Genomic DNA, 19,619 nt, shown 5'->3' with positions numbered 1-19,619 from the left:
GCAAACTCGAGTTTTGTGCCCTCTTGCTTGAGCCATTTAAACTTTCACTGGACATAAGTGCTAGAGCAGATTTTACAAGTCACGGCACCACCCATCTGAGTGCACGGCCTCCTCACCAAGGAGAGTTGGTCTGAATTCCCCAGATGAGGGAGGGAAACATTGAAAACATCCCATCTGGATGGGAAAGTGGCACTAGACACCAAGTAAATGGATAAGGAAGGAAACTCTGGACACATCAGCATAACAGTTTGTGCATTTTTATTACGATATATAAATTTTGTCTTCTTAAATTACTCTGTATGAGTTGAACAGGAAGGGATTATTGTGGAGGGGGAATATACAAAAATAAAAGGATATTGTGAACTACTGCATCACCACATATACAACAGTAAAGTACTTTACAAGCACTTAGAGAATCAGACTTACAAAAATAAAAATATGACACATCCTTAGCATTTCCACCAGTATATGTTCTCTTTGCCCTTCTCTAACCTTCAAACACCTTTCAGCCCCATCTCCAGGTCACTATTCACATGGTAGGATACTTTGCTCATTTTGATGGCCATCACAGTATCTGAGCAGGAATGAGTGTCATGCAGAACTTACAAAATACAGCGGTTATTGGTGTGCTTAGGAGGAGATGTCCAGAACTAAGCAATTTGTGAGTGATGGGGTAAATATTTAGGGAGCAGAGTTCATCTGGCAGTAGAAACATGAACATCCACCAAGTGAGATCCACCCTTCCCTATAAAGGACAGCCACAGACCCAGCTCTGTGTGCGTGTGCCTGATACACAGAGGCCCCTGCAAACCTGGGGAATGCTGACATTCACAGGCTTCAGTGGGACTGAAAGACTGTGATGGAGGATGGATCTGACTGTGTTGTTTTAACTCTAAAGAAGGCAAGGACACTCTTCTCTGCAGGAAAAAAAGGCAGGTTAAAATTAAAATGGCTAAATATCCTAGCTCACAGTTTTCATAGATAGAACCTCATTCACATCTAAATGAGATTCACCTCTAGATGAGATTCACACAGCCTCCAGTCTTCAGTTTGCTCTACAAATTCTTTTGCTTATTATCCCTCTAGTGACCTTTCCCAATTTTTTGTAAGACTCACTCAACATAAATAATAAACAGCACTCACTTCTCTGACCAGAGGCTCACTCAAACACTGCTGTCAACACCCAAACCTCATTTCATCATTCCCAGAAAGCCTGCACCCAAGGTGCGAATCTGTCTGTATTTCACATTGAGAAAAGCAGAGCTGTCTTTAACAAAAAAAAAAAGAAGAAAGATTTTTGGTCAAAGTTGTTCTCTGTGGCTTGTGCAAAGTATTTCTCAGATTCTGAAAGGTCAATACTTAGCTAGGATTCCCCTTTTTGGCCCCAAATGCAATGACAAGCAATACAGGCCTGTTCCCACCTCATCTCTTGAAACACAAAGTACCAAGACGGAATAAGGAAAGGCAAAGGCAGAGCAGACACAAGAATGCTCTGTTGCATTCAGTGGCAAAGCAACCACAGAAGGAAAGGGGATGAAGGGCAAACCCCTCAGCTTTGAGACAAGACCTTCCAAAATATTCTGTTTTGATGTAAAATGTAAAAAAGAGCATCTTAAAAAAAAAAAAACCTACAATGAAAAACAGGAAGCTTCTGTGAAAATTTCTGGTTTCAAAAAATAACTATTGAAAGAAAATAACTCCTAAAGGCAGAGTCTGACTTCACCCATCAGGCTGACAGAACTATGGAAAACAGGCATGTTAAGATCCTAGGGAAAAACCATGTAGCCACAGTCCCAGCTATTCAAGGAAACTCACCTTCCTAAACAGCATTTCCATGTTCTAGATTCATCATTTGTATCTTTGACAAAGTGTATGTGAATGAAGATCTGTTGTTTGAGATGAAAAATGCTCCATTTAAAAGAAAAACACCTCTCTAGCAGGACAAATTGTTCCCTTTGTACAAAACATGTTACAAATAAGGCACCTCTTGGCTGCTGGGAATGACTCCTAACTGGCCAATTTCTGGTCTTTGAGCAAGACACAAAATTCATCGCCTATCCCAATCATGAATCAATCAATTAAGATGAACTGGGGCTCTTCTAATGCCGCCTAACCTGGCCGTGTAGACAGGAGCAATAGGGACAGAGGGAGGATGGGGCTGTGGGGCTGCAGATTTAAGAGATGGCTGCGTCTGACTATGCCAAGCATCAAATCCATCATTTTGACCGAGTTACTTGTAATCACTTCCAGATCTCGGACTGGTGGTAAAGTAGGACTGTGCTGTGGGGGGGACAACCCCACTCTCCAACCAGCTTGGTCAGCCTTACGCTGTGATGGGGCCCACGTTTGAGAGCAAAGTCCCTTTCCAACGCCAGCTTTCACGGAGGAAAAACGCAGCTTGTGATGGGCTCAAGGGAGACACTGTTTTAGAAGCTATGTTTTAAAAATTCCTGCAGGTTTCAGGCACTTAACAATGTCACAGTTTGGATATGGCCCAGGGCTGGTAGCTCACCAACCACAGCCCGTCCATAGCCATACAGCTTACAGGGTGTTCGGCAGCCCGGAGACCCAAGCCGCAGGCTGGCTTTGTTTTCCTGTTGTGGCAACACAAGAAAATCTGCTTAAGCTTCATCATGCCAGGGCAGCAAGAACTTGATGTGAAACGCTGATGCCAGGCCTGTTACACAAAATAAATACATGGCAGGATTCCTGGAAGCACAGTGATGTCTGTGAGGGACTGATCTGTTTGGGATAAGCCCATATAGCTGGTAGACTTCTCTCCTTGAACCAAATGGAGATGGGCCTGGGCCCAGCTAGAGCTCTTCTTGGGCAAGCCTGTCTTGATCAAAAAAACGTATCTTTGTGCTTAGAGCAGGGGAATAATTCAACTGTTCACAGAAAGAAAATCTGATGTCAGGTCAGAATAGAGTATTAGGCATCCCTTCAGCTGAGAAGCAGTAGTGTTGTCCCATGGCCAGCCCATCCCCATGCTTGCTCAGTAGAAGGCCTGCAATCTAATCTGTCATCACTGCAGGAGTCTCTTGGGTATGAGTATTGTCCTGACAGACCTTCCTTTTTGCACTCAAACCATTTTTTGCCTGTCTCTGAGCTGCTTTCAAACCTGGGTTACAGTGTCACTCAGCCTGGAAACCCACCCCTCTGCTATGGACACTCATCGGGACATGGGCAGAGCACTCCAGGACCTGCAAAATGGACCAGGAAGGTGGACAGGGGCTTCCACAGGTCACAAGGACAACATCATGATGTGGCTTGCTCACCAGCAGTGGGAAATATGTGGTAAGCAGGAAGATGACCTAGCAAGTAAGTGTGTCACCAACCTGCATTGCACTGGGACCATGTTCACCCCAGCTTCAGCTGCCCTGAATATCTAGACCCAGTCTCAACTGTCTAAGCTAACTGTGCAGCACTGCCTTTGCTGGACCTCTGGGGAGAAGGCTGCTTCAGGCTGAAAGACCCCTTTTGAGGCAGCTGCTGCTTTTCCAGGCAGATACTACTGCTAAGTGACAGCAAAACTTGACTAATAACAAATATAATCTGCATTTCTGTGTTGCTTAAAAGAATTCTATGGTCAGTGGAAGCCTTGGAAATCCTTTGAGAGATTTCTCTCTGCCAGGATCTAACTCCCAGACGGAGATGCAGAGTTGAGCACTGACTTAGCACACAACATATCTCTCAGCATCAGTGATGCTTCAACTGTTAGGATTTAGGTATGTATATAAAAAGCTTATGTTTTCCTCTGGTAGAAAAATGGTGCTTCATTTTAAACAAGAGAGCTCTGTTTCATAAAGGTCACAGTTCTGATCACATCTACCAAGTGCCTTTTGAAACTGATGAAAAAAGGCACTATTTAAATATTATTTTTTTTAAGTTTGTCGAATCGTTTTTTAATCTCTGTGGGTTTGTGCGTCAACTGTTCTGGGCAATCAGCTATGTCTTGTTGACATTGTTAATAGGTTTTCTGACTTGGCTGAGCGGCTGTGTTCTGAAATAACTCAATCAGGCTCACAGCAAGTCAGAAACAAAATGGAAAGTTTAGAAGACGGAAAGCTGGAAATTAATTTCCGGAGCTGTGTAGCTATTTTCTAAGTCTGGGCTCTTATGAAAAGCATGCAAAAACTATTGGTAAGGTTTTTGGAGACACTTCCCTGCCATTTTTCAAAGGTTATATGTTTGCAGGAAGCCAGGCTCTGCAGATTTTCAGTGAGTTACCAAGATGCAGAGATGCCAGAAGATGTGATACATAAATGGGGAATGGTTTACCTTAGGGTGGCTGTAGTGACTCCTGCTCTCTCTAAGTTTCCTAATGCTGTTACAGGGACAGCTCAGCTGTTCATGAAGTACCCGTTGAATTGTTACAGCCTGGCTGATGAGGGAAATCCTGCACAGATTTGGGCTCTTCAGTAACTCAGACTCGACGCGAGACAGTTTGGATGCTCCTCCACAGTCAGCTAAGCTGTTCATGTCACAAGATGGAAACTACTGAGCAGGTGAGCAACACTGCTCATGAGCTAGCCCTGCACTGGCTTCTTTAAGGCTAGTTAGCATCTCCCTGCACTATACTCCTCTCTGCAATAGAGCCATACCCTGAAACTCATAAGGTTTGCAGATGCCTAGAGAGCCCTGCAGACTGGATGCTAGGACACTTTTAGAAAATAGCTGTGCAGCTATTCTGTTTCCTTGGTCTCCCTTGCAAACTCTTTCCTAGGCTGGGTACGCAGAAGAGGTGGCCGTGGCTGTGGGCAGGCCTTTCTTCACCACACGCACAGACTGGCAGGAGAGCGTTGCTGGCGCCTGGGTGACGTTCCTGCATGGTGCGGTCCCGCTGTGGCACATTTCAGGTAAGCTGTGGGACTAGGGACAGACAAGGTCATGACTATTCACATCACCTCCTTGGCTCCTCTCGCAGCCAAGGCTGGTGGAAGGCTGTTACCTGCAGAGGAAAATGCAGCTAGTAACCACTCTGTGCAGGACATCTGCTCCAGTGGCAGGGAGGTACTGCTCTCATCTTTCTGTACAGTTCTCTACTTTCTGGGCTATTTCTCTGTCTGGAGCTGAGCTTTCTGCTATTTCCCAATGGCAGGGACCTTTGTAAACCACAAATTTCCTCTAGATACTTCTGTTGTACAGTGTCTTGCTATGGTATGTAAACATCTAGCTGCTAGCAAGAACACTCTGTGTGATTTTCCTCCTCTTTTTCTTGGTGACAGTCCCCACTCCTGTCAGTAAGTTAGACAGGGAGTTACTGCAGTGGTGTAATATTGCAGCTACCGTCCAGATGAGCTTTTGGAGCGGCATGGAACATGTTGATACAAACAGCTGCCCCCTCTGCATATAAACTCTGAAAGATTTGGCTGGGTGGTTGCTGGGCAGGCTGGATGGTGACTCTGCAGTTGCCTTCCCTTTGCAGAGATCAAATAAGCTCTGAAGGCCACAGTAAGCCTCACCTATGTCCTAGACGAGACCCACAGAGCTCACAAAGCAGCACTCTGCTATGGGGTAATAGGGTCCTTTGTCATCTTGATTTCACCTAAACACAAGTCAAAAATAGATACGCTCAGAAAAAAAAAGAAAAACAAAATCCAGATCATGAATGTCAGGAACGTCGCAAAACGCTAGCCAGCTTTCACTGATCAAAGCCATCCCGTGCCCTGCAAGCCTCCTCCCAGCCAGTTCAGCCTCACCCAGGAAGACACGTTCTCTAGCCACTAATACTCAGTCGCCATCAGTGAGGGCCCAGGCAGAGACCCAGCAAAGGCCACAGTCTCCTTGAGGTCGCAAGGTCGCCAGTAGCAAGGTGGATCAGAGGGTCTCGCTGTAGATGACGCAGGGGCTGGTCTCCTCGCAGAGTTCCAGCTGCACACTGGAAGCAAACCAGCGTTTGGCACAGCCCAAGCTGTAGTTGAGCGTGGTCCGGTAAATGTTCTTGGCACGCTTAGGAAAAATGATGGTCGTGCTCTGGAACCTCAGCGGCTTTTGGCGAGGCTCAAAAATCAGCTGGGACTTGTAGTTCCGCCAGGTGCAATTGGGGGCAGCGATGACCGTCTCGCTGTAGGTGGTTACAGTGGGGATAGGGCTGTAGAAGATATCATCCCGGTAATGCTTCTCGGAGTCATACTTCACCTCAGAGTTGCACCTGTGGAGAACAGCAAGACATCAGGAATGGGGCCTAGGCAGCAAAGGAGAAAGGATGGGCAGGACTTTTCTCTGACTCTTTGGAGCTGGGAACTTTTATCACATCCTAGTGCTAGGTCTGAGTGAAGGGCTGGGTACCTGCCCCGGGATATCTGAAGTCTGCAGACACCGGGACAGATGCAAATCCTACAACCCACAGCGCAGAGACAAGAGGACTCCTCCCTTCTGGGGCAGCTTGGTAGAATCCCATCTTGCTGTGAAGCCATCTCGGCACTTCAGCAGTGCCTGTTCGCAGAGAGAGAGCCTGCTTGGCCAGGCTAGGTCAGAAAGGACCTTGTTGCACAGGCTCCCAGCAACATGCTTCTTCCTCTGGCTTCCTCCACAGGTCTCACTGGGGCTTCAGCTTGATCCTGAGAACTACACTGGAGGCAACCACCCTCATAGCAAAGGACATCAAGACACAGTCATTTTCCTAGGATCCCTGACCATGGGGAGCAGTAGGACTTTCACATGCTTTCTCTGCTCCCCAAACACTCCTCTGGCAATCAGCAGCCAAGGAATGTGCAGCTCCACGTAAAAAAGATTAAAAGCTGGGTGTGTGCTTGTCATTACCTTCACCCAGAGGGGGGTTGACTGATTGTGCACTGCATGTAATCTGAGCTGCTGTAATGTATTTTGCACAGCCAGGGTGTAAGCAAGTCATTCAGTGCACATAAAACAAGACTCCGATGTAATCACCATAAAAACATGCCTGCCGGCAGTTCCTCAGCAATCAGAGATTTACTGGGGTACATTTCCAGAGAGACGTTCGCATAGGTTGAGGGGGGTGGGAACTGCATTTACAGTCTTCCCACCATTCCTGCCCCAAGCTGCATGTAACTGTGTTGCACACTGTTTGCAGAGCACATTCCACACCAGCGAAAGAAAGAAAGGAAGAAGAGCAGGAGACCAACATTTTTGCATGGGCCATACCCTCCAGCCCCGCAGGAGGTCAGAACACCTCGAATGCTGACTCGAGGGACCACCTCCTGAGGAGGAGATAATTCTGCCTCTGTGATCTAGTCTAATGTTGGCCTCTGTTGCAAGTGCTAATAAAAACAGGTGCCAGTTATAACGGTGTTGCTTCTTCTGAGGATATAAGTCAGCAGGGAACAGGAGAAAGACCACCGGATTACTTAGCGTAGGCCATCAAGCCCACAGATGGTAATGGTTTTCTCTTACAGCTTTGGATTTGATCTGGCCTTGAAAGGAAAGCCGCCTTTTCTGACTACCTCCCCGCAGTCCTTGCCTCCTCCCCTCCATCTCTGCTCCTGTCAGGGTCTTTAAATTCAGGCATTATCCTCCCACCTGTCCCTCCCTCCCTTCCCATCAAAATAACTATGACTCCCCTTTGTAAACACATATAATTTTTTGCAGAAGGAAAAGTACCAGGAAAAGGACAGAAAATGCCCCCGTCACCCCCCCACCACCAATCCCATCTGTACCTAATTTCCTGCATGGGCTCAGGGCTGACCTCAATGCTTTCTCCAAAAAACACAGGGTACATTCGAGGCCTCATCTCTGGCATGGACGGGTTCAGGAGCAGGTAAGGCATCTGCAGGGAACACAGCGAATGTTAGGACATAACAGACAAGGCTAGCATAGTTCACAATGTGCTGTTGGCACAGGCTGAGTAGCCAGTGGCAGCTCATTCAGCGTTGGCAGACGACACCAATGCCGGCAATTTTGCCAAACTCGGTTTCCTCAGGGTCTCCCGAAAGACATCACAGGTGCAGGCGCAGGAGACCGCAGCATCGGAACCGACTCCATTCCACGCAGACTAAAGCCACCTTGCCTGCGCTCGCAGCATCACTCCGTCCCCCCTCCTAATCCCTGTCTTTCCCAGGTTTGCTGCAGAGCCCCAGGTGCTTTGCAACAGGTCTGTTCATCACACTGAGGAAGGCACTCGTCCCCATAAAGAGCCTAAAAGCTCAAAGGAGAGGACCGCTGTCAAGTTGCCAAGAAACTGCCTAAAGATGGTTGGTGCAGAACTGGACCATTAACCTCTATCCCCGCACAGACAAGCCTTGTGTAGGCCTTACATTTAAGATGCTTCAACCTTCTGGTCCGCCACATGTGGCTGTTTCTCTTTACAGGCTGACTTCCAGCTCAAAGGACTGATGTGGAACAGTAAGGAGCCCTTCAGTTCCCACCAATGCCACCCTCCATTTCTCCCTCTGCCCAGCACGCCAGCCCAAGGTAAGTGACTCTACCCAGCTCTCCATCACTTCACTCTGCAGTGTTTGTTCTTTGAAATCTAGCCCTTTCTTTCTTTCTTCCACACTTCTTTCTCATAACAATTGCGATTGTTTGTGTCTTTTTAGCCTGGATGTTGTTGCTCCTACTGTTATGAATTAAGAAGGCCTATCATAAGCTAGGCTTTTTTTGGCCAGGACTTCATAGGCAAAAAAGAAAAGCAAGATTAGCTGCTTTCTATATGTGGTTGCAGATGAAAAGCTTAGGTGCTTAAAGTTAACCCAGTTTTTAAATCTCACTTGCAGCGGTTGGTACATTTGTGTGAGGAGTTGCAGCCCAGCTGATGAGTGGAGATCATCACTTGCAATTGTCTCAGCCAGGCCCAGAACACTTTGGAACTGTCCTGTACAAAACATTTCAAAAATAATTATTTCCCTGAATCAACCAGCAGTCAGTCCTGATTTATCCAAAAACAAATTAAAAAAAAAATACAAACTGCTTCTCCAGCTGCCCAGTTTTACAAAGACTCACAGTGCACCAGCATGGAGAAATGCTCTGAGTCTTACGTAACACAGAGCTAGAGCCTAAGTCTGCTGGCTCCAAAGATGCAGTTCTACTTAAGTGAATAGTGTATATTTAGATATATAGATATATAGGCTAAAAATAATGTATCCCTTGGAACGATCAAGCAGGGGATGTGGTAGGTTCTCTATTGCTAAAGTCTCCGTGCCAAAAGTGGCTGTCTCGCTCCAAAGGATGCTCTAGTCAACCATGCACAGCTGAGCATGGGGTGAGACACACAGGGTCTCTTTAAAGGAGATGGCTGGCAACCTTTGGGCAGGGTTGAAAAGGTCTCTAGGTGGCTGACAAGCCCTTGGAGTTTTTCCACTTTGCATGATGCAGAAGCTGAATCTGTATGCACCAGAATCACAGCCGATTTTCAACAAGTTTCCCAGTCAGTAAGATATCTCAGGATTGACGAGATCCACTGAAGGTAGCTGAGGATACAGAGAAATTGGCTTGTGCTGCTTCTGTGATCCGCTTCTGTCTTCCCCAGCATCTTCTGGCTGGGACGTACAGGAGCGATGCTGGAGCTGTGGTCCTGGTCCTGCTGCCGGTGCTGGTAAGAGGTGCCTCGGCTTGCACCCTGCCCTGCAGGCCACGCAGATCCCAGCGATGCTCAGCTGGTCATTCCCCCAGCTGGTGTTAACTGGCAAAGCTGTGTTGATGCCACTCAATAGCATCAGCTCACACTAGCTGAGGTCTGGTTTTCTGTAGTGGCTTGGGTTTCTGCCTCAGGGTAAGGCAAAAAATGTCATTGCTTCATCTGAATTCTCCAAGCCCTTGAACTCTGTGTCCCAAAGCCACAAAGCTGTTTAGTCTTTCCATACTGAAATACCCCAGTATTTTACCACTGTGTTAAACTGAGTAACAATGAGTAAAATGGTCAGCCTCTCTTTTTCATCAAATATTTCTGTTCCATTGTCCCAAAAAGGACAGTATTTGCATAGCTCTGGGGAAAAAAAAAAAGAAATGTTCACCCTCACTCCCAAAGACTGGCCAAAAGGCAAAGTTCATTCCTGGATTTCTTTCAACATTCCTGACAGGGAAGGGCAAGGAGCAGCATTTCTGGCCATAAATAAAAGCTCTTTTTGCTTCTGAAATGTGAGTTGTTTAGATCAGACAGGCCAGACAGTTCACAAGGGTGCAGAGCGCTAGCTTTTAACAGGCTACACATGGCCAGAGCTCTTTCTAAAGACATCTCGTGCATGAGGAGACATTTGTTCGGGTGCAGGAGTCAAGCAGCATGTGCACATGCACTCATGGGCTCTGCCAGCAGCAGAGTGCTTTGGGAGGTTCACTTGCAAAGTGATGCAGATTGCTTTAACAGCTTAAGGAAGAAAGGCTGGTAACACGTGTCCTCTCCTGCAGGAGACTGTTTTTCCTATGTAAAAGAGCAGGGAGAGCAGGGAGAGTAGGAAGTCAATCATCTCTGAGACCTCCACTCCTCCAACCTAGCTGAGAAGAGTCACCGGGTTCACAAGTTCCCAGGGAAGACGAGGAAAAACACACAGAGAGACAGACAAACACACGTGCCCCCTGCCCATGCGGGGTCATGACTGTCTGATTACACATGCCCCTTTTCCATTGGAAACTAGGCTAAAAATACGGTGCTGATTCTTTCAAAATGCTGTTTAAACAAGGCCAGCTGTAGAAAACACTTTCAAATTTTGCAGTAGCAGCTTATTACAGCTGAAGAGGGCTTTCTCTTGTTTTTTATACTCCTATGGACATATTTGAGATCAGCAAAACTCCAGTTGAGAACCTGCCCTCTTTTTACACTGTGCCCACTTAAGGAAAGGTCTTGTCCAAAAGGCTGCAAGCTTTTCTCTGCTTGCAGACAAGGTGAGAAATTATCATCTCTGTGCTCTTCTCTTTGAAAAGATCATGCCAGCTCAACAAAGATGTTTCCAGCTTTCCCAGAAGAAACATCGTATTTGCACAGGGCAGAAAGGTGGACTTCAGTCATAACACGAAGAGCAGACCTAAAGGTATGAATAGCCTTACAGCTCTTACTGGAAAATGTCTGAATGTCCTATTTTTACAGACTAAACAGTGGAAAAGAAGAATGTCTAAAGCAATAGTCCAGCTCTGTAATGTACAGCTAACTGGAGGGCCAGCCTTCGCAAGAGCAATGCACAAACATGCAGTGGTTGTGACCTCCTGTTGCAAAGGACTTTTGCAACTGCCATCCCAGCTACACGCCCGAATCAGGATCCTACTGAAATTGCACTCTGCCCCCCCAGGTTCCCTCGGTAATTACTTGGGTTGGACCCCAGCCAACCTAACCAGCTTCAGACTCAAAGCAATGCTGGCTCTTCAGTACTTGTAAAGTGGTAGGGGTGAAAAAAGTCAGTAATGCATTTCACAGGTGGACACCACAAACTGGCATCAGCTTCAGACCTGTAGGCTTGGCTTGAATAATTTAGAAAGCTGGGACAATAGCAGAGAGCAGCAAGCCAAAGCCAGCAACTTCTACACCCGTCCGAGACTATTACAGATTCACACTTATCTAGCATGAGTAGCACCATGAGCTGCTGCAAGGTGGGAAACCTTGGAGTCACCTGGAATTCTGCACATGAAAGATGTAAGTTACCTACAAAGCACAGTCTAAAACTAGAGATCTTCTATAAAACACTGCAGACGGCTCACCAAATAAGCAACTGAAATTACTTGCAGAGAAAAAGGGTCAGTAAACAGTGAGCCCAGGTTTTACAGAGCAGCACTGGACAAGAACTTCAGATGAGGTTTTGATTTGCCCCCAGTGCTGTTGCCCCCAGTTCTGAAATGCTTGCTCCTGAATCTCATCTGCAGTTGGGAAGCAAAGAACAGGGGATACAAGCTTTACAAAAGGTTTCTCTTTGGGGCTGAAACGTTACATGGTTGGCACCTGCCAAAACCTGGCTTTTTGGCAAAAGTTTGACACCAGCTCCTTCCAATCTGTTTCAAGCCAAAAACAGAACAAAAAGCTTCTGCCTCTGTTGAAAAAAAAAGATAAGCAACTTTTTTTCTTCTTGACAGGGATGGCAGAAAGAAGAGGAATACTGGAGCGCTGAACCTGCTACAGAAAATGATGATCCTTGGCTCGTTTCTAGTGATCACTCCGCAATCTCCAGACCTTCACAAGTAAGGTCAGTTCCTTTGTTGCCCTGCACCACATATGGGCCGGGAGTGGAGCTTGTTGGACGCTACAGGAGGTCACTGATGGTGAAGAGGAGGAACCCATGTGTCCTTAGACCAGGCTGCCCACAAGCGATCCCCAATTGGGGTCCATCTATCCACAGACCAAGCCCCAAGCTGCTGAGGGGCTACAGCTGGGGTCTGACTAGTCTGTTCCCTGTAGACTGGAGCTGTGTTGCCACTTACCAGATGCTCAACACACAACTGGGCAACTTCTACCATCCTCTGCAGCTCTGTAAGAGCCACCACAACCCTGCAATCTCTACACAGGGCAAGGATGAGTCTGGGTAGTCCACCAAGGTTGAGGAGGCAAAAGGGAATAGCCAGGGAATCTCTCACTGGAGGTATTAAAGTGAGCCCCAAATGTACACGTTATGCCCTCATCACAGCCAAGGCAGGGGAGTAAAGTTAAGCAGGAAATGTGCTGGCATTTTTATTTCCTTTCTGGTACATAAATTGTCTCAACCAGCAAAGAGTTAAAGTATTATTAAAAAGCTGAAGTGATTTCTTGTTTGGCTGCATTTTTCCCCCTGTCTTAACTCTGATGCCTTTCAGGCATGTAAAGGCCTGGGCAGCTAAGCTCTGCCTTTTTCCACGCAGTATAAACACACATCAAATAGGTTGCTGAACAGGTATTCAATCTACTGCCACCGGCAGCACTTCCTTCATGCTGACAGAAGTGTTACGGGAGTCTCCTCGCTCTAGGACGGACACGTGCCCTTCAGCTCCACGTCCCTGCTTCACTCGTGCCAGGAGTGACGTTTCAGCGGTTGGCTCTCAGAGGGCTTTTAGACCTCAGAGTTGTGAATGACAGCAAAAATCATGTAGTGGACAGAGCAGCACTTCTTTTTCCTAATAATTATTTAGAGCCAGACTTCAGGTTTTGCACTGCTAAGATGCTTTTCATTCAGGGCATTTTAAAAGAAAGGAGATTTACCAATTGGTTAAAAAAAAGGTAAGGCAAAAAAAAGTGCCAAGAAATTGGCCTGCAATACCTTGCATGTTCCCATAACTTCCAAATTCCAGGCAGCAAGGCAACAAAAAAGAAAGGGCCTTAAGGTGACTTGAAAAGAAAAAGAAATCCCCCAAAAAACTTTTCCCCAGAGAGCAAGAAGGGCCAGAAGTGATTGACTCCTTTTGCTATGGCAATTATGTTGAAGGTGCTAAGAGGCTGCGGCATTAGATCCCTAGAGATATAAGGGGAAATGGTTTGCCCAAGTCTCAGGGCTACAAACAGGATACAGCTCTCCAAATTCCCAGCTTCTAACTTAGCTAGTGTGTAAGCAAATCTCTCACCACATTTCCCTACTATGGTAACATGTCAGATCCATGAAAATGTCACTTTAATCAGCTGTTATTTACAGCTATAATGAAAGATCTGGCTGAGTTACTTAATACACATCTACATTCTCCACTCTAGCTGATAAGAAATATTTGTTTAACAGACCATTTGTTTTCCCAATATCTACATATATCACACATTACAAGTAGCTTATACTAGAGCGGATGAGATTTAATTTGGAAGTGATAAGAGTAAATGGCAATCTCAGGTAGAAAGCAGGGCTTTCTCATTTCAAAGAATTATATCCCTCCTGCCCAGATGTCTCTCCTATTTCAAGTGGAATTTGTATGTAGGGATGCAGTAAAGGTTAAACAGCTAGAAGAAACCACCCTAGATATTGTCACATTTTCAGAGTAGATGATGTGATTCCTGTAACTGTTTCCCTGTTTGCCTTTATTGGGAATGCTCCCTGACTCAAGATTACATGCCTGCCTATCCCCAAGACTGTTGCAAAGGCAAGCGCACCAGTCTGTGTGCGCACTTGCACTGCCGTGTCTCTACTAATTCCATTGATAGTACAGACTGACGGCAGGTGATGATCTGTCCATTGGCATTGCGTTTTCTCAGCATTTGGGGAACCTTTGGGGCAAAAGGCACCGTGCCCATAAGGGTTATTACCATAATGCTGTTACCATGAGACGTAGCTTTGAAATGACCAGGGAGCTGCTTGCAAACAGCTGGCGGCTGGGGTTCCTCTCCGCAGCACACGCTCTGGCACAGCAACCCCTGGAGAAACCCTTCTGTCAGGCAGCAATCAATGCTGTGGCCTCCCCTTTGCCAAGGGCCTTGTTTTGTGTGCGGGTCTGATACCCCCTTCCTCTGATTGCCAGGACCGAGCCATTAATCCCTGCCCAGAGACAGCTCCACTGGAACAGGCCGGAACCAGGATCAGGTTGACCTGCTGAGGAACTGGAGCCTGAGCTGCCCAGAAGGGACATCTGTCGTGGTCTGCAGAAGAGGCGAGGCCCTCAGCCAGTCCTCTCCTCACCCTCCTTCACGGGTGCTGAACCAAGGAGGAGAGGTAGGTGCGCGTTCAGAACGGGGCAGGGCTGAGGCACAGAGAAAAGCCACGTGGGGGTTAGGCCGGCACAGAGGCAAATGGCAGATGTGTGCCAAAACCATCACCAATCCCTGCTGGGGGAACTCCCGCAGGATCCCGCCCTGGTGCTGTGGGAACAGTTCAGAAGTGGATCAGGATGCTGGGCAACAAACGCCAGCCCCTGGGGCAGCCATGCTGCTGCGCAGGATGGGCACCTCGCTCTCCGCAGGCAGCCTGTGGCTTTTCCACAGTTGCTGGGATGCCCGTGGGCTGGGAGAGCCAGGGCTCCTGCGTCGTGCAAGGGCGACAATCTGCGTCAAGCTGGGCCTTTCTCCCACGTGTGCTTTCACTGCAGGTGTTGGCAGGTCTGGAAGTTATGGAAGCCCTGGAGCCTGGAAAGCTGCTGGTGGCCCACCCAGTCCCCACAGGATGGCCTCCCTCCTGGCGCTCTCAGTGCAGGACGAGATGCAGGCTCCACGGCACACAATTCCCCCAAGGGCTCTTCAAAGGACAGCATGTCAGGAAGAGATATTTTTAATATCACTCATAAATCCAGCAGAGTTGGTGCACATGTTGACCTGGACCCCGTGGTGGGAACCATGCCAGCAAAGGCTATGCCAAGGAGCGAGGTACCCTGCTCTCTCTCTGCACTTGAGATGAAGCTGAAATCTCCTCCCACCACTCAAGACTGATTCTGGCACGACGCTGTGGTCAAATACAGCAGCTGAACGTAAGTAGAAATCCCCTATGCAGGGGCACTCAGCTGACAGAGGCTGCACTGGGACATAGTCTTGCAGAAGTCAGTGCTCAGTGTGGCAGGGTGAATGCATAAATATTTAGTCTTTCAAATAAAAAGGAACTTTTGCAGTGGCAACAGTGTTGGGAACAGACAAGTCTGCTGCTGCAAGGAAGGCATGATAGATAGCTCTGCAGATGAGCACGATTCTCATCACCTTTGATATAAATTAAGAGTGATGCTATTGGATGCGAAGCACTTAGTGCAACAGTAATGAGCTCAAAACTCAGTCCTACTAGCTTATAACTATATCCCAGGACAGAAACAGCGGGGGAAAAACTCTCATCAGGTCTAGCTCCCTTGATGTCCCATTTCATTCCCTACCCATCTAGCAACTGCTTCTTTAACAGTATAATTAGAGAGATGCACTTTGTTGTATGCATGTTCCTTTTGGCCCAGAATTACACACAAAGCCTAGGGAATTCAGTAAACCAAGTCCTGAGTGCTTAAGAATCAATTCAATCATGTTTCAAATTTAAAAGGCAGAGGCAGGTAAAAGTCACCTTTTATTTTCATTAGGATATTTGCATTTAGGCACAAAAGAACTGACAAATCCCCTACATGGGCTTTATTTGAAGAAAGTAAAAGCCAATTTCTCCTGCACTGCAAGTAAAATGCAAAGAAAAAAAAAAGAGTCCCTAAATGGTGTTGAACTTGTGGTATTTATGACTCTGGCCCTAAATTGCCTTTCATATTTTCTTGGATCCCAAAGCTGTAGCCAAATTGGCTGGTTAAATGTGAATAAATGGTGCATTGTCTTTGAAACAAAGTCGTGCTTATGAAAGAGAAAAGAGTTTACTTTTTCAGAGTCACAGTTAATCACACGAAGCAGGGGGAGCATGGATTTTACACACAAGAAAGTCTTCAATAAGGGCATGCAGTCTCATTTCAGTCTATATGAGAAGAGCTGTCCTAGATCAGAAAAATTCTTCAACTTATTTGTAAAGTTGGAGCAAACTAGCTGACTGCAAAAGAACACGACTGGGTTCAGACTGGTGTTTTTGATAGGTCTGCAGCAAGGAATAGTATGAAAAACTTCCCACAGATTTGGAATGTTGTTTCCTTCACCTGACAGCAATTTATTGTAACCATACACACTAGATTTTTTGGCCATTAGTGACTGAGCTTATATATGTTTTATAGTATTACACCACAGAAGAATGCAGACTGCATTCCTGGTTCTGTCACGTTTTAAGCAAAACAAACACTAATATAATAGGCAACTAAAAAAAAGGAAGCCTTGGTTGGCAAATAGCTGCAATTGCCAATTCTGCATGCTCTGAGGAAGGGCAGAGTAGTAGAGTTAAACAGGGGCACATTCATAGATTGCATAATTGCTCATAGATCTGTTAAATAGTAAGATTAAAACTAATTAGACACTGAAATTTAGGAGTATGAAGCAAGCAGAGTTCCCATATTTTTCCTGCTTCCTTAATAATAACAGCTGCAAGCACAATATTTACATGGTGGTGAAGTGAAACTCTCTATATAGTGAAGTAGATGAAAATTCCTATTTATTTCATTATTTTGCAGTATACCAAATGGTCAGTGTTACAGCATACAGTCCCCCACCACTCCAAATAATGCAACCAAATTGGTTTCAATGTTAGGATCTATGCAGTCTTCCATACCTACTAAGTGCACGCAAATATCCACAACATACGGAACATATATCCTAACAGCAGGAGCCCAGTGTTACCGATGCTGTTGCAATGTGATACAGAATTTCGAAATATCTACAAAGCGAGCTCCTCTGAAATGTGCAAAATGTTCATATGTGACCAAAATAAGAAACAGAACTGGAAAATGTAATTTTGCTATACACATGTCATAGAAATAACTTTTTGCTGTAGCAGTCAAGCACTAAAACTCTTAGTCCTAGTAGCCCAAGAGCTGGCATGGGCTTTAGCTATGCTATTTCATCTTCGATAGCTACGAGCTTTCTTAGGAGGAGGAGGAGGAGTGGAGGCTGGCTCTCATGTGGAATGGAGGCTGTCACATCCCCATTACAGGGCTTTGCAGCCACCTCCACTCCAGCTGTTTTCTGGTCCAGCAAGACTTCATTCATCTTCCTCCCATATTTTATTTTACAGATACACAGCAACAGCCTGAACCTGCCAAACCAGATGCATGTGGGTAACTCCCTGTACACAAACAGTCCCATTGAAACGGCACGCACACCGAGGCATCTGCAGGTAAGACTCCACATCTGGAACCTCAGTGTTGGCAGGTTCGAGATTCGATTTTCACAGTTAACACTGTGCACCCTGCCCACCTTATTCTGCTGAGAGGGACTCATTTTTTGTGTGAAGAGTTTGGCATGTTTGGGAATGAAAGGCAGTTTTCAATAACGTGCTAAAATAACCTTAGAACTTCAGAAAGTAAATGAGGCTGTGAAAAGTCATTGCAAAATGTCTCTACCAGGAAGAAGAAAGTCTTGGAGTTATCAGTCAATGCATAGGTAGTTAAATCCTTCCCATGGAAAGACTTGTGCTGCAGACAGTTTTTATTCTGTAGAGAAGCCAATTAACTGTTGAATACACTTACAAATGTCTTTTATATGCATTAAAAAAATACTTGAAAGATCCTGGGAGAAGAACTTTCACCATCCTTTAAAAACCTCTCCCAGCATTGCTTATGCTCTGCATTTTGTGTTTAAAAGCAGCTTTTGTAGCTCAAGGATGGAAATCAACAAAACAGAGCAGAATAATCGTCATAATAAATCTACCCAAATCCTACTCCACAGTCAACCGCCTCACTGGCGCTGCGTCAGGCTAACCAAAACCCCCAGTACCACTGCCAGCCGTCCGAGCTGGCGAGCCGCTGGCCCTGCGGCGCACAACCCTCCCGCAGACTCCCGCCACAAAACGCCGCTCCAGCGACGAGCGGCAGCGCTCAGCCTTCCCCAGACCGCGTCTCCAAAACAACTCCCTGGACAGACGTCCGCGTCCTGCCCGAATAACAGACTGTTTCTTATCCCTAGCAGCGAGGCTCCAGCAACGTGGCTTCGCCCTCACGGCAAAACAAACAAACGTGGGACCGAGAAGCGCTAAGCATGGCTGGAAGCCGGGCTGCCCGGCCGCGGTCCAGACAGATGCAGCCACAACCTGTATCTGCCGGGCACGACAGTGTCACCGACGAGCCGTTACGCCCTTCTGCTCTTAAGGTAGGCGCTGGAGCGTGTTTCAGAGCTGGGTTTCGCTCCCACACCATTATTAGGGTTCGCCCGAATGGCCAACACCTCTGCGAGCGTTATCAAAGTCCCCAGCCATCTCCGTGTCACCGCCGCGTCCCCCCTCGGCGCCCCGGCACGGCCCGACCGGGCCGTGCCGGGGCGCCGAGGGGGGACGCGGCCGGGGTGCCCAGGGCCATGCGAAGGCGCCTGGTCGCTCCCCGCACGGGGGGGTGTCACACGGGTCCCCCGAGGGGACGAAGCCCAGCGCCCCAGGGGTCCGGCTCTTACCACTTTGCCGTCCTTGGCCTCTCGCCGGTGCCCCGGGGGGTCCGCGCCGCCGCTGCCCCCGGCTCGGCCCTCTCCGCTGCCGGGCGATAGGGAGTAGAAGGGGGGGCTGGGGCTGGGGGGCAGCCCCGAGTCCGGGCTGTCCAGCAAGCCTTCCCGGCTCTTCTCCTTCAGGCTCTCGTCCATCCCTTGCAGCTGTAGGTGACCGACCATGTCTGGGGGGCAGCGAGGGGGCCGCAGCGGGAGAAAGTCCTCCACCGCCTCCCGCCGCCGAGGCGGGGAAGGGCAAAGGCGCCCCGCGGGAGCCCCTCCGGGTCCCGATCGCCGCCACCAGCCCGCCGGAGCCCGGGCCGAGCCTGCTGCGAGCGGCAGAGCCAGCATCAGCCGGGCCGCGCCGGCCGCCTTCCCCCCACCCGGCCCCGCGCGCCGCCCCGGCCGCCCCCCGCCCGGCAGGCGGCCCCCGGGGAAGGGAGGGAGGGAGGGAGGGAAGAAGGGCCCGGTGCCCCGGGGGATGCGGCCGTTTACGTGCGGCGGAGCCCGGGGCGGCCCCGCCGGCAGGGAGCGCTGGGCGCGGCGGGGCCGAGGCCGGGCGGGCCGCGCTGCTCCACACGCCGCCGCCGCCGCCGTCCGCCCGCCGCCTCCCGGCGGCCCATTTATCCTGCGAGGGTGGGAGGGGAGCCGGGGAGCGCCCTCCCCTTCCCCCGGCCCCCCAGCTCGGCCCGGCCCGGCGCGGCGCGGGCGGGTCGCGCGCCCAGACCTGAGGCAGCCTCCACACGCGGCGCCCCCGGGAGCGGGGCCTCCCCGGCCCTGACCGGCCTGCGGTTTCCTCGGGGCTGTCTGACTTTTTTACCCT

The 19,619-nt window shown here is 48.3% G+C and overlaps 1 protein-coding gene across 1 annotated transcript; it reads right to left on the bottom strand.

The window, feature by feature from the left end:
• Positions 1-241: 241 nt before the first annotated feature.
• On the bottom strand, positions 242-19,418 carry RFLNA (refilin A). The gene is made up of 3 exons (XM_026114605.2): positions 18,770-19,418; positions 7,638-7,747; positions 242-6,154 (listed from the first exon to the last, which is right to left on the bottom strand). Exons 1-3 carry the CDS (start codon positions 19,145-19,147, stop codon positions 5,821-5,823), a joined length of 822 nt encoding a protein of 273 aa, XP_025970390.2. The 5' UTR covers positions 19,148-19,418; the 3' UTR covers positions 242-5,820.
• Positions 19,419-19,619: the final 201 nt, after the last annotated feature.

Source organism: Dromaius novaehollandiae, chromosome 17 (genome assembly GCF_036370855.1).
Source record: "Dromaius novaehollandiae isolate bDroNov1 chromosome 17, bDroNov1.hap1, whole genome shotgun sequence".
NCBI lineage: Eukaryota > Metazoa > Chordata > Aves > Casuariiformes > Dromaiidae > Dromaius > Dromaius novaehollandiae.
The sequence above is the reverse complement of the archived record's forward strand: the minus strand, read 5'-3'. Positions and strand labels throughout refer to the sequence as shown.